Consider the following 15,401-nt stretch of genomic DNA (forward strand, 5'->3'; position numbering starts at 1 on the left):
GCATGTTTTGTAATAGCTGCATGTCTCGAAACTCCTTTTCCCTCAACAATTTCCTTTTCCGAGCGCCACTCTCAAACATTTTCTTCTCCGACATTTTCTCCTAAACAACCTTCATCTGTCACTCAATCACTCGCAATTTGAATAAGTCACATGTGAAACATATTCTCATTCTGATTGGCTGTTAAGTGGTGCCCACGGACTGTTACGGAGTCATCTCTGGAATCCATCGATCTGATTGATTGAGCATATTATCAAAATAGTATGGAGGGAAGATATTTTCGTTGGGATTACTGGTCTGGGGGAAGCTCACGAGTGTGTGTGTGTATACATGTGTGTGTTTGTGTAATTTTGCTTTGTGTGTATTGTGTTTGTTTCCCGGGGAAAACACTCACGAGAAACACCGGCTGTTGTTGTGCCTGCTGTGACGTCAAGTTACTCCGTTCTCCGCTTGTAATTATGCCGTTACAAGCTTCAAAGTTGTATTTATCATCTGAATTTGCTGAAACAAGTTTAATATTCTGAAAGCCAAGACTTTGTTTATTTGAAATCAGATGAAAACAAACTGTAACGGACCCTGCCGTGTTATCTATGATTACTATACACCTTACATTCATAATTTCAGCCGGAGGGAGGGGGAGTGAGTGGCGAGTGAGAGCTGTCATCTTCCCTTTACAAGCTTCAAAAATGTATTTATCGTGTGATTTTGGAAATAAAAGTGTCATATTCTGAAAGCCAAGACTTTGTTTATTTAATTTTTTTTTAAAACACCCAAAAAAAAGAGTATTGGCTCATGATAGGCCCCCGATCTCCGTAGGCCCCTGGGCTTCAGCCCAGGTCAGCCCGTGCATTAAGGCGGCCCTGGCCGGAAGTCCCCGGAGTTGGGGACTGGAATCAGTAGAAGCCTTCCGAGTAAATGGCCAGAACGCCGACACTTCCTCATCACTCCACGGCTCCCATGTTTTTTTTTGTGTTGCCATAAGTTATTCTCTCTCCGTCGGGGCTAATGCTAATAATGCTAATGCCAGCAAATATAATGGCGGCTTCACAAAACCTTTCAGAGTTTTACAGGGCGTGGTTTGCAATTCGCACAGCCAATCAGAAATTGGAACTTTTTTCTCCCTAAGAAAGTACCTGCTCTCTAGCTGGGACTGAAAAGGGGGGAACAGTTCTCATGAACTAAGTTCTCTTTTTGGTGTGAACGCAAAATCCCGGGCACTATCGGAACTAAAAGGGAAAAGCACAGGGGAAAGTACTCCGGTGTGAAAGCGCCTAATGAGGGCACGAGATGGAAGGCTGACAGGCAGGTAGGCCATCCAGTTATTTTAGCCGGGCCGGCTAAAATAATTGGTCTTGCTTTTTACAGCGCCATGGCTTCCACAGATGAAATGTTGTTATGTATTTATTGTCAAAGCATTTAATGTATTCATTGCTATCGGGATGTTACGAGCATCCATGGAATATAACAAAAAGTGTTTCTGAAGTGAATTACCTACCCCACCTTTAAGGTAATAACTACAGCAGAATAAAATACACAATGTGTGTGTAAAGGTTGGGGGGGGGATTTTATAAATAAAATAAAAAATTAAGTCTATCGAAGGAGCTGTTAGATATGACAGAACTATACTACTAATGACAGAAATTCATTCATCCTCATGGGAAAAATCTTCATTACTCAAACATACTTGTACCAAACTAAACATCCTGAAGATGATTTACCTTTACCTCCTTTTTCTAGTACAAAATCAAATGTACATTAAGTTAAATAAAAAGCTCCTCCTTTACCAGCTGGATCCTTAAAGTAAAACACCTGAATGCATCAACAATAAGAAGGCAACAATATAAAATACATTATTCAGAAATAGGCGGTGCGTTTAGGTTAATCTTGATGCTAATAGCCTTCTTTACTTTTACTTAATTAAGTACAATTTGTCATGCAAAAATGTTACATGATATGTCTCCACAATGTGGTTTGAGTTATTTTAGCAATGAAATATTTGCTGTTATCAAGAGACTCGGAGCACTGCTGCCCCCCTGTGGTTATTATTGGAGTTACACTCAACCACGCACCGAAAGGTAGGAGAACAGCGGCTTTATTTCTGTATTTACCAGGGGTTTTATTGTTTCGCAGTTATCCATCCTTTGGCTTGGTTTTCTCATAATTGATGACCTTTTGCCACAAGGAATCCTCTAAATTGCTGTAAAAAATAAGTAGATTTAGTATGCTCACCTTTCGCTGAACATTTCCAAATCTGGAGGTGCACTATCATGTTCATTTAGTTGATACGAAAGGAAATACTTGCTGAAAATGTTTGGTTCCTCATTACGAATAAACGTCTTTGAATTTCTGTAGTAAAACAATCTGACCAGAGGAATTTCCCCTAAACACAGCAGATATATTTTCACTTAGCATGGCAGCTACCAGTGGCGTCGCCAGACCTGGGCATTCGGAGCTTTAGCCCCGAATGTTTTTTCTGTAGCCCCGGACAAATCTCCCTCAATAATATAATACATTGACCGTGCTTTACGTGAACTTCATCATGACACAAGAGAGGATAGGACTGTAATTTCCCTTGTTCAGTGAATGCAACAGAGGCATGACACCAGACCAATCGGAGAGTTGCATGGAAATAAACGTGTGCTTGTGTCATTCAAGCTCGGCTCTGTATGTGTGTGGCAATAGCGCATTTAGTGTGATCGAGAGAGGGAGAGAGGGACCGGTGCCAGCAGGGACCGTGTTGTTAGCATCTGGTTAGCTAGCTGCACTAACGGACATAAGGAGCTGTTTGTTCCACAACAAGCTGGAGGAGGGTCCTCTCCTCTCAGACTGAGAGACTCAGGTGAGCGAAAGGACTCTGAGTGTTTAGATAGTTCACTTTTTTCCTTGCATTCACACCTAATAGTCCGCTTCTCTGGTGCGCACCAGACAACAGTTTGTTACATTGTTTCATTTTCAAGGTTCGGTTTGCGTTCACACGGGCAAAACTCAAACGGACTATAAACTTTAAACACAAGTCATGTGCACGGAAATGCTGTTCAACAATTGGTCAGACATTAAGGGGGTAAAAACGCAAATCCACATACGATTATATAATCAGTCCGTTAAAAAACATCATAGCACATATAATGAGAGACGTTCTGCAGAAAGGAGGGGCGTTTCACCGACGACAGGTGTTCTTACTTTTATGTTGTTGACGGAGCATTTTTACTTTACACGACACTGTTCAACACTTAATTCTGCTTCACTCTTTAACTAAACAACCGCGGATGTCTTGAAAGACTCTTTCGCTAAAGTTTTTTTTTTGAAGACATCCGTGTTCTTGTGACACATAAATACTACGCTTCCTATGTTTTGGTGCGGACTGCGTTCACACCAGCAATGAACCGCTCCAGAGTTCACAAGCAAGCGTTCCGAGACCACATATTTTAGCGGACCAGAGTCCGGTTGTTTACTTCACTTCAGAGGTCTCGTACTGCGTTCACACCGACCCAAATGAACCGCACCAAGCGGCTAAACGCACCAGGGTTCGATTCAACTGGACTATAAAAGGCTGGTGTGAATGTGCCGTTATCTCAGTGGGTCTCAAACGGTTTGGTCACAAATTATTCAAAAGATTATATCCGCGGCACACCTTCATATGATCATTATAGTCTATATGGCAGTAAAACAAGAATAGAGTTTAAAAGGGGAGTGATTTGTAAAATATCCATAAAGAAAAAGAAAATCTGTTTACAGTTGTGTTTCATCTGGGTGTTGAGAGATGTATCCATAGATCTCTTAATGTTGCTCTCAAAGTGCACCAGATTGATGCTTTTAACTTCAATATTTAAAAAAATCTTCTCGGGGGAACATCCCCGCGGACCCCCCTAGAGGAGGTGAGGTCCGCCCCCCACTCATAAAAAATAGCACTTTACCCCTGCCTAATCAGTGAGCTGATTATCGAGCCTTCATTGTAACAGTCACGGGCGTACTGTGTGTGCGTGTGGGGAGTGTTGCAGTAGAAAATTCCACTGTAGCGCTGCGGCCGCTGCCACTGTGGGCTAAGCCCCGAATGTTTTCAGGTCCAGGCGACGCCCCTGGCAGCTACAGGTGTAAGCAATCAACGTGGCCCCGTTCCGTGTAGCTGTACTAGTCAACCAGCATGCGTACTGTGCGGTCTAAAACTACAGTTTATTTTGTCATGTGACCAATTGACTCCAACTTCATACCAGATATTGTATTTGGACTTTAGGACTCTTTTTATTATATGTGAATATTGCTATTTAAAATGCAGCTGTTTTTCTATTAGTCTTCTATTTTTTAATGGCTTCCATGTCTTGTGACCCAGTGACTCTGGCCGTTTCTCAATCTCGAGGATACTGGCTTCCAAGCCAATATTTTAAGGATGCTACGTCATCGAGTGCCGCCGAAGGACTGTTATTGTGGGGATTTTAAGGACGCGAAGTCTACCTATGCCTCGGTGGAATTCCAAGTATGCTGAAGATTGAAACAGTACTTCGGGGCACTCGATGACGTAGGATCCTTGAAATATTGGCTTGGAAGCCAGTATCATCGAGATTGAGAAACGGCCATTTTTTGGTAAACTGGACAATAGGACACACCTCAATAATTTTAATGTCATTTGACCCAATGACCTCAAATTAATGCAGCATTGTATTACTACACTAGACAAGTATGATGACACATCTCTTTATTGTATATTAGCCCTTTTTTATACTCTACAAATAATGTTAAGAACATTCTTTACAGAAACGTGTTGAGTGTGGTGATGTTTCAGATTTGTTTTCAATAGTATAAATACAAAATAGGTGATGTTGACTTTTAGAATGGGATAATAAATAGTAAAAATAAATGTTGGCAATTTCCCCTAAGAAATGTATGCCTGTGTTGGTTCAAGTTTGTATCTTCTTGGTCGAATGCACTTATTGTAAGTCACTTTGGATAAAAGCGTCAGCTAAATTAAATGTAATGTTGGTTGTGTCAAACAGTCCAATTTGTTGTCGATTGCATTTTATGAAAGGAAATAAAACAAGTGTAAAAAATAAATAACAAATGTTGATTACAAGCTAGATACTTACAAATTAAGTAAATGTAAAAAATGCATCGTAAAAAAGTCAATAAGGAAAAGAAGTAGGGCTGTCAGTCGATTAAAAATATTTAATCGCATGATTGTCCATAGTTAATCGCACATCTTGTATCTGTTCTAAATGCACCTTAGAGGAATATTTTTCAAGTTTTTAACACTCTTAACATATGAGTGGACAAATATGCTTTATGCAAATGTTTATTATCATTTGAACAATGACAAATATTCTCATGAATATTAAACACAACAACCTCTGAACATTACAAATATTCGCCTCAATTCAACCTGGAACCTCTCATTCAATAATACAATACAGTGTGTGTGCGTGCACGCGCGTGATGGAGGCATATGCTCGAACGGGAGCTGCAATCATGTTGCGCACATTACCCGTGCTGAGTGTGCTGACTTTTCGTACAATGTCCCACTGTCTGGCTTCCTGCATAAAGTCAAGTGCTCAGCACAGTTGTCGGCGAAATGTTGCTCCTCTGTTTTCATTGAAACAGCTCCTTATATCCGTTAGCATCTGGTGCTAGCTAGCTGCACTAACAACAATACTCGTAAGGTCTCTCTCTCGCTCGCGCCACACATACACACACCCTCCCGGTCCTCCCGATGGCCAATCGGTGCCTGCCGGTGAGCGTGGAAGTGTGGTCTGCCGCAAGCAGATGGCAGGAGCGGGGCTTTCAGCATCAGCTTGTAGATGGTATTTTAAACTCGATGCGCTCTGAAACTACGGGGCGGCCGAGGACAAAAAATACACATGCTTTAATCGCTTTAAAATAATTAGTGGCGTTATTTATTTTTTTGCGCGTTAACTTGACAGCCCTAAAAAGAAGATTTTAGAATTTAAAGAAAGGTATAACCTGTTTGTACACAGGAAAAGAAGGAATCAGGACACTTGCCATTTTTTATACATATTTTAAGAAAATACTGACAGATGCTAGCAATGACTATATACACAAGGGTGTTCATAACAGCAGGTTATTTTGCCATTTAAGGATGATATAAAAACAGATCGATATCACTGGCTCGGCTTCTCACTTCTTGGACAGCTTGACTTGTTTATTTTTTGGGGGCGCCCACTTCAAACACATAGTGTCAACTGTGGAAGAGACAACACACAAAAGAGAAACATTTTCATAAGACACAAAGCTAGGAAGAAACCATCCATCTTTTTCTGGTTTTAAAACCTAAACATTTTGGTATTATTGTTTCAGTCAGAATGAAGGTCGAATTAAGGGAATAAAAGAATTGCAATGCCTAATATGAAATGTCTGGACCTACCTGTGATTGGTGGTTTTTTGTACTGGGCGCTCTTCAGGTGCTCCTCTACCAGTTTGGGCGTCACACAGATAACGTGCTGACCTTTCCAGTATTTCACCATATTGAGCGACTGCAGCGTGCTGATTATGTCACTCTGCGTGATGCTGGTCATCTGGCTGAGGGACAAGGAGAGGGAGGAGGGTCTGATATGAGCATCAAAATCAGATAAGAAAAATGGCTTGGTGTCTGATGGTAATGGATCTTGTTATCGTACAGTATTACACGGCTTAGTTGAAAGGTTGATTGCCATTGGCTTATTTTTGACATTGTACAGTATGCCCTTGCTATATAGCAGACCACTGTTAATAACAATCTAATCATAGGACTATGTCCAATCCTATCAATGAATTTTGGAATATCTCGTGAATATTCCGATTTTTTGAAAGCACAAAACTTTGAATACATGCTTGAACTGTCCCCAGTAAAGAAAACATGTTTTGAAGAAAAAGCAAGACACGTTAAATGAGAGAAAGAGCTGGACAACAGAAAAATCAGCAGGAGACAGACAGGAAGTAAACACTAACTGGAACACCATAATACTCTGGCAGTGTTTAAAGACTGGTTAATGGAAAAGAAAATGTGAACAGACTGACAGAAACAGGGCAAAAAACATAGTCAGTGCTGCAGTTGTTTCATGAATATGTTCAATATTCTACTTGTGAAAAACAGATATGACTCTCTACCTGAGGTCCTTGATGGACAGCGTTCCTCTAAAGTCCCTCAGGATCTCCAGCAGGACCCAGGACCAGTAACTCCTGTAGCTCAGCTTCCCCAGGTCAGACAGAGGCTTCTCTGGAGAACCCACTGCACTCTCCAGCTTAGACAGCTCATAACCTGCACACACAGCAGCAACAACTCAGTGTTAAGACAAGAAATTGGGTTTTGTGAAAGTTTCCACATTTTAGAATGAAATAAAATAAAAGATAAACATCACGCTAAAATAACGCTCGTTTTTGGCTGCGATCATTAACAAAGAAAATATTAAATTGAAGGTAAACTGCATATATATAATTTTAGGGAGTGTATAGGCTAATCTATAATGAAAAGACCTAATTAACTGCATTTTTTTTAAATAATATGTTCCATCATTAGCTGTTCAAAAACATATTAGCTGCAGTCATGGTCTCTCACTTACTGAAGGCTATGAGGAACTTCCCGTAGCCTCTGCGTTGGTACGGCGGCAGTGTGAGAATACACGCCACATTATTCCCATCTGGAGACTCTTTCTCCTGGAAAGACAACAAGGCAAACAGTTGTTAATTATTTCAGTAGGAGATGCTCCCCACCACTATTGTTAGTCAAACATTGAGATTTAGACACTTTTAAAATGTTTTGTAAGTAGAGAAATGCATGCAACACTGCCACAGAGATACATACATTGCCTATTATTAAGAAACATGGTATATAAACACAACTGTGGCTAAGAAATAAAACTCCACATGGTGCATACAAGCGAGATCGGACACCAGTTAACAAAAATAAAACGTACTTTGGAGAAGTAGCCGACGATGTGCGCTCCCTGTTTGTTGACTTCAGTGAGAATGTAGAAGATGAAGGGCTCTACGTCAAAATAAAGCGTCTTGTGGTCGAGGAATAGTTTTGCTAGAAGACAAAGATTTTGACAGTAGATCTGCAAACAGAGACCAACAATGAATCATACGATGATCAACACCATCACAAAAAAAAGTATTTCTTACAGAATAAACTGATTCCTAAAATAAATATCTGTCTAGTTTTATTCCACGAGAAACACAGAATTGACACAGAGACCATTATTAAGCATTAATTCATATTCAGGTGTTGCTAAAGCCTCCAGTTGGACTCACCTTGTGGTCCCGCCCATCCACTTCATACACCGATATGTTGCTTCTTCTGTAGATTTCTTTGCCTGAAGGCTGCTTCCACTGACAATGGGACTGAGAAGACAGTCATAAAGTTCAAACCTCTTGCAGTCAGGTCGTCACTTAATCACTGCTATTTTTTAACCTTGGTACAAAACATTATCAAATGTTGCTTCACAGGTGGGAAAATGTGTGTCAAAGAAAAACACATTTCCCGGTTTTTTTCAGTTTGAGTTAAAATTCAAGACATTCTGCAGCACATTTACTATGACTGTTCATTTAGAAGAAAAATACATTTTGTTTCACAAGTTATATCTCTATCCTTAAGACTTGGATAGAGGAAATTGGAGCTACAGATACATTGGCAAGTACAATATTCCCGACTATTTCAAAGATAGGGGCTTTTGTTTGCAAAAAATCAACCATTCCCAGGATCATAAAGCGAGGGGTAAGCTGCACGTACAAGGTGATGTCTGAAGGTCTTCTCGAACTTCATGTATTTAAGGCAATACTCGCAGATCCACAGCTTGGGCTGCTTGCCGTAGTCCTCTGGAAACGGCGAAAAGTACCAGGCGTCAATCTCAAAGTTTCCTATCTGGATCTTATCCACATATTTCACTTTGGTGATCTGAGGGAGAGACATGCCATTGAGTACAGTGAGGAACAATAACTTAAATCACAAACAACAATTACACAAGCCAAATAATGTAAATAATGTAGAGAAGCAGACCAAGGTTATTTGCTTACTGTATTTCTAGTCTTTAATAACAGAAACTTACCGCCTCATGCTCCTTCTCAAGCGCAGCTGTTGTTGGGTCCATCTCAGCGTACGTCTGCAAATAAATCACTATTAGATACATATCTACTAGGGGTGTAACGGTACACGTACCCGTACCGAAATTATTCGGTACGGGCCCTTCGGTTCGGTACACGTGTGTACCGAAGTGTACCGAACGAATATAACGTTAAACGTAAAAAAATTGAGAACGTGAACAACTTCTTGGAAGTAATCTCAGGTGCTGCGTCGCAGCATTCAGAGTAATTTGCTCCCATTGTGTTCAACGCGTCATAGAGCGAGCAAGTCATTTCATTGGACGAGCTGGTCAGAGGGATGCGTTCAAATGTAGTCAGTAATTTGTGGAACTGTCGAAATGGCGAACGCAGATAAAGTTGAGCTCGAAAATCCTCCAGCATCATTGAAGTCTCCGGTTTGGGAACATTTTGGTTTCGCAGTTACGTACAAGGATGACGGACAAAGACAGGTGGACCGAACCAAAGCTGTTTGTCGGCATTGTTCAACTAACATTGGTTACGCGGCTGGCGATACATCAAACTTGCACACTCATTTGAAAAGGCATCACCCGAACGTGAATATCACCGGTACCAAAAGACTGAAGTGCAAACCCAACTCCCACTAGCATTTAAGCCTCCACCACTCGCAAAAACTTCAGACCGAGCCAAAGCTATTACAAACGGCAAATATCCTTATGTTGCCATGTTAGCAAAGCGCTACCTGGCTGTATCTGCTACTACCTCTGTCCCTAGCGAGAGGGTGTTCTCCACAGCAGGAGACATTGTTAGTGCCAGCAGATCTGCCCTTTCGGCAAGCAATGTGGACAAGTTCATCTTTCTTTAAAAAAACATGAAATGACAAGCAAGTCCTAATGTCAAACTGGCTGCTTAGGTACTAGTACAGTACAACTACAGATTATTTCAGTTCATCGAAAAGCTGCACCTTAATGTTTATTTTATTATATTTTATATTTATTAGAGTGAATATTCATAGTTTAATAATAATTAAAAACCCAAAACTAATATGTTGTGTTTTGTGAGTACTATCAATCAATCAATCAATCAATCAATCATCAATCAATGTTTATTTATATAGCCCAATATCACAAATGTTACATTTGTCTCAGTGGTCTTCACAGTGTGTACAGAATATCAGTATGACAATACGACACCCTCTGTCCTTAGACCCTCACATCGTACAAGGAAAAACTTCCAAAGAAAACCCAGTTTAAAGGGAAAATGGGAGAAACCTCAGGGAGAGCAACAGAGGAGGGATCCCTCTCCCAGGACGGACAGACGTGCAATAGATGCCGTGTGTAAATTGAAAAGATAATACATTTGCAACTAGTACAGTAAAGTTCAAATACAGATTATTTCAGTTCATCGAAATGCTGCACCTTAATGTTTATTTTATTATATTTTGTATTTATTTGAGTGAATACATTATTCACAGTTTAATAATAATTATGTTTTGTGATAATTTTTTCTGCTGTACCGAAAACGTACCGAACCGAACCCTGACCTAAAAACCGAGGTACGTACCGAACCGAAATGTTTGTGAACCGTTACACCCCTAATATCTACCATTTAGAAAAGCAGCATGAAATATAACAGACATAACGGAAAACACCCGTACCTTCTGTACATGGTTGATCTCATCATGCTTGCGCTTCTGGTTGCGAGTGATTTTCCTTTCAGGCTGTTCACCCAAATCCCCAACAGCTCCGATCTCTGTGCTCTTCCTCACTGCATCCTTCACCTGCTTGGTGAGTGCCAGGCGGCCCTTTAGCACCCATTCATCTAGCCGTCTGTTGACTGCATGCCAAAGAAAAGATCATCATGGTCATTGTCAGAGTAGTGGGTAGGGGGAGAAAGTTTGTATGGTCAAATAAGAAAAGGGTATACAAAGGAAGCGAAATGACAATGGAGCATTAGCAAATAAACATTGACGATGTAGCAGATATTAAGGTGTTAAATGTGCATTGCATTCATGATTATAATCATCATTTCATGTACTTACATCCTACATAGTGGACATAGAACTCCTCCCTTCCCTCCTGTTCATTCAGTCGGGACTGAATAACCTCTGCTGTATCTGGAAAGTGAGAAAGATCCAATGAGACTGGTGTCAGGTACAAATAATAAGCTTTGCAACTGCTGAATATCACGACTCGCCAAACTCCATTCATTTGTCTGCGCCTTGACTTTTTTGCATACCCACTTATTACTATCTCAAATGATAAAGTGACATGTTATGTGTTGGTCTATAATACAATTCGGCAATCTCATAATCACTCAAACTGAAACGTTATTCTATTTAATCCATTAGAAATACAATTTTATTAGCACGCCTGCTGTTTGCACTGTTATGGTTTTATAACCCATGACGAATGTTCAAGAAAGCCCCGCTGCTCTGCTGTAAATTAAAAATATCACAGTAACGTCTGACTGTCACAAGAATCAATAAGACTTTGCGCAACATTTCAATTTAATTTGGTGTGAATTTGGCCTAAAACACAAGCAGAGTGCACGCTTCTAACGTTAACCCGCTAACTGAAAAGAGACATCACTCACGCCATGTCTTGTCGGCTCGTTGACATAAATACGTTTCTCCAATCTCGACCGACACCTCCTGCTCCCTGCCGCAGCAGAACACCCCACCACCTTCCGGGGTGTAGTGAATACTCGATCCCCCGGCTTCCCTCAGACGGCCAATGGCCTCCGCCTCCGCCTCATCCTCCTCCCCGCCACTGCCGTTTGAAGAGCACGCAGCCGGGATACCACTGTCCATTTCACCCCGCTCACTCTCCATATGACTAGAATCCATGTCTACATCCATTACAGGCTCTGAGTCCGTGTTATTCGTGTAGCTTTTGATAAAGTCGGTCCCGCCAGTCATAACCTTAGCCGTTTTGAAAACAACAACACGCCGCTGCGATCCTTCTCTCCTGCGCAGAGTATTCTCAGGGGCTGCTCTACAATAACAAAAGAAACTGCCAAGATGGCGTCGCTGCGAGCTTCATCATTACGTAGTTCAGTTTCCGCCTCTCCCAAACAACTACATTTCACATGAATCTTAGCAGCACCATGTTGTTTAAAGATATATTGAACCCATGGGCGTCGCAGCCATTATATGAGGGTGGAACAAGTCCCCCCCACTTTTTGAAATGATTAGTTTAGACCCCCCCACTTTTACCATTTGGAAAGTCCGTGAATCGGACTATCCACTCGCCGCACTTTGTTCCTCGCCGCGGAACGCGGAATGTGGCGGGGTCGGATAAAAGGCGGGGTTGGATGTCCGACCCCGCCTTGTGAGTCCACATTACACATCAGTAGATGGCGGTAATGCGCCCGGAGCTGGTAGTGAAGTGGCATACCTTTTCCAATATAAATGTATCCCCTTCTGTTTATAATCTTTTCTGGACTGAAATATGAACTGTTTTACAGGGCATCAAAGTGTTCTCGGCAAACAGCTATGTCGTTCACACTTGGTTTATACCTAGGCTATGTTGCAGAATCCTGAACAGCATCTCCCGGTAGTTATGCGTATTATCATTATTATATTTTCTGGAATCATATGAAAATCCCTGAATGTAGGCCTATATTCATTTTACCATCTCTCACAAGGATAAAGCAGACGATTTCCGGAGGATTCTGGTTCCTGTGTGGCGCCCAGGGCATTGGACAATATATGTCAGTGATATAAATGTACTTATCTGTATTTCAAGCTAAACACAAAATATTATTAATTTCATCAATAAAGTACAACATCTTCTTATACTGTTACTGTAATTTCAAAATTAAGATAAGTATTTCAGCTCAAATTTTGTAATTGTGTGTTCTATTTGCTGTGGTAACTATTTTGTAGATAATGAAGCCACAAGAAAGGGAGATCTTTTTTTTAGATTCCCTAAATGGCACTGGCTTCCGTGATGAAAGCCAAATGGAAACATTGAGGTTTTTAAGCACAGCAATTATGTTCAGTTTTAAGGTTCTGTTCTCTGCAACCTGCGGGACGAAGACAGCTGGGAAGACAGGATGGATCCATTTATGTTCAGGTTCAAATTTGAGTCGGACTATTTAATGTTTTTTGAGCAGTGCATTGATAAAGACAACTTTAAAGTTCATGCCTGTTTTGAAGAGTGCGTTGAATGTTTCCATCAGCAAAGCCTTTCACTGTTGTATAGATTTTCTTTTTATATACTTGGTTTGGTTTTTATATTTACTGTATTTGCTTTTTCGGTTCTATTATCTTAATGATTGTTCTGTTATATGATAAATGTTGTAAATAATAAATGCTTTTTCTATCATTCTATGAAATGCAGTGCAATGTATCATTTGAAATATATGGACTAGATATGAGTATGCACAGAAGTGACTAAATGAATAATCAATTAAAACAAATATTAAATAATGAACTTAAATACACTAATATAGAAAATATGACTTTGTATACCACATTGCACATGTGGTATAAAAAGGTATATTTAAATACATTGATGCATTTAATTAGTATGACGTTTTTATATTTAGTTTTTAAATTATATTTAGTCGAGTGCAGAGTTGTATTTGTAGGCTACTTATTGTAGTTGTCCAGCAGATGATGCTGTTTGTCTCATTAGGATATCCATACACCCCGCCCATCGGACGTCCAGCCCCGCCCACATCTGACCACGCCCCATTCCGCGTGCTGCAGGACCTATAGCTTTGTAGAGCGCTGTGTCAGTGCTTCACTATCAAATCCATTCCACTTGCTTATTGAGAGAATGCCCAAATCAATGAAACTCCGTACCATGTTTTCACTGCTACTTTGTACCAAGGCAGATTCTCACATAGCGCGCGCATGTTCAAGGAGTGTTGTCATAGTTGGACAGCTCAGATATGTTCGTTGTATGAAGCGATGCCGGTAGCGGAGGTAAGGCACACACACCAAGTGTTCAGGAAATGGTTAATACAGCGAAAATCAAAGCTGACGATCTCTTGGTTTGATATGTTTTCTCCCCCAGACAACATGGACATAAGAACATTGTTTTACAAGAAGAGGAAAGTAAGTCTTCAGCTGTCAGCAGTTAATCAGTTAAAAGTGATGGCGGCGGGGGCAAAATCGTCTCACTTCTGGAGAGGAGTTTCGTCTGTATGTCATGATAGAGAGATACAAATAATGAATAGTTTAGATGAGAAAAGGCATCGAAATGCCAGGTTACTAGTATTTACCATGTAAACAGGGAACATGAATAACCCGATCTCTCTGTGCTCATGTAAACACCATGATGTAGCCTACTGTAGAGACGCAGTCAGTGTGTTTTACTGGAGCCTCAGTTCGATAAGAGATTATTTTCTTTAACTTCGGTACTCTCTCTCAAAATGGTAATGTGCATTATGTTTTAATTATACTTCTTATCATTCAGAAGCTTTTTGTGTGTGTTTATGTTTTACTGAGTGCTTATAGGCAATTTCCATCCCAGTATTCAGTTAACTATTTATTTTCTGTGCACATTACATAGACTAGCTAATATTCTACCTACTGCTTGGGACTTTGAGTCTTCAAAATGTCCAATGTCACAGACTGGGACTTACTTTAGAGTCAGTTGTATTTACATTCAGTATGACTTGTTATGATTCAATGTGAAAGAGTATACTGCTCAATACATAGTGATCACTTCACCACCTCTCTTGACATCTAGGCGCTTGAGAGTGAGTCAGAGGCAGAACACAGGGACAGTGGAGAGAGATCCATTGCTGAGGTGAGTGATGAAAGGGAAATGACAGTTTAGAGTCAATTGTGATGTGGACTCATCCCAGAATTTTAAGGAAATCAGTGGGGATATTGAACAGGAAACATTTCAGTCAAGGGGCATCATATGACCAATATAGACGGAAGAGCAACATTTATTTGAACATTTAAGTCAATGATACCATTCCTAGGTGAACTTAATATCAGTATGGGGTCAGATCAGTCTCAATATTAATAAATGCTCACAGAAGGATTCACAAATGTATTTTGCGATTTATATATAAATGACTCTCCACAACAATATCTCTCAATGCAATCACAAATATTTATTGTTGTATATAAATGTACACAAAATGGGCATTTAAACTGCTTTTTATTAATTCAAAGACGGCTCTGAATTAATAATCAAATATGTTTCCTTTCTTTACTACTGGATGAAATTACAAAATGTACCCATCATTTTCCTCATGCTAGTATAGCCACATAAAAGTATCAAACCAAATGCACCAGAATACAGGAAATCTATTTGTTTTCGTGGGGGAATAGCAGAAGACCCAGGTGGAGCTAATTTAGCCATTTTACTTAGTGTTGGTTTTATTTTATTTAACACGCATTTGAATGTTCACC

General features: G+C 40.3%; 1 protein-coding gene and 1 long non-coding RNA gene across 2 annotated transcripts; one reads left to right on the forward strand and one right to left on the reverse strand.

The window, feature by feature from the left end:
- Nucleotides 1-5,268: 5,268 nt before the first annotated feature.
- Nucleotides 5,269-12,211, reverse strand: kat8 (K(lysine) acetyltransferase 8). Its single transcript, XM_034090040.2, has 11 exons — nucleotides 11,615-12,211; nucleotides 11,061-11,135; nucleotides 10,677-10,855; nucleotides 9,028-9,081; nucleotides 8,712-8,876; nucleotides 8,234-8,323; nucleotides 7,897-8,037; nucleotides 7,543-7,636; nucleotides 7,091-7,241; nucleotides 6,369-6,523; nucleotides 5,269-6,186 (listed from the first exon to the last, which is right to left on the reverse strand). The coding sequence occupies exons 1-11, from the start codon at nucleotides 11,937-11,939 to the stop codon at nucleotides 6,122-6,124; spliced, it is 1,494 nt and encodes a 497-aa protein (XP_033945931.1). The 5' UTR covers nucleotides 11,940-12,211; the 3' UTR covers nucleotides 5,269-6,121.
- Nucleotides 12,212-13,913: 1,702 nt separating this feature from the next.
- LOC139434307 (uncharacterized) lies at nucleotides 13,914-14,784 on the forward strand. The gene is made up of 3 exons (XR_011643668.1): nucleotides 13,914-13,955; nucleotides 14,047-14,087; nucleotides 14,725-14,784. It is a non-coding gene; the product is annotated as an uncharacterized lncRNA (long non-coding RNA).
- The last annotated feature ends 617 nt before the right edge of the window (nucleotides 14,785-15,401 follow it).

The sequence above is a fragment of the Pseudochaenichthys georgianus genome, chromosome 8, assembly GCF_902827115.2.
Source record: "Pseudochaenichthys georgianus chromosome 8, fPseGeo1.2, whole genome shotgun sequence".
In the NCBI taxonomy this organism is placed as follows: Eukaryota; Metazoa; Chordata; class Actinopteri; order Perciformes; family Channichthyidae; genus Pseudochaenichthys; species Pseudochaenichthys georgianus.

Excerpts from the sequence above, each read along its gene's own strand:
- kat8 (XM_034090040.2), bottom strand. The coding sequence starts at position 11,939 with ATGACTGGCGGGACCGACTTTATCAAAAGCTACACGAATAACACGGAC. Across the intron at positions 10,856-11,060 it reads CTATGTCCACTATGTAGGAT|TCAACAGACGGCTAGATGAA; the intron begins GTAAGTACATGA and ends TTTGGCATGCAG. Across the intron at positions 9,082-10,676 it reads AGATCAACCATGTACAGAAG|ACGTACGCTGAGATGGACCC; the intron begins GTACGGGTGTTT and ends ATTTATTTGCAG.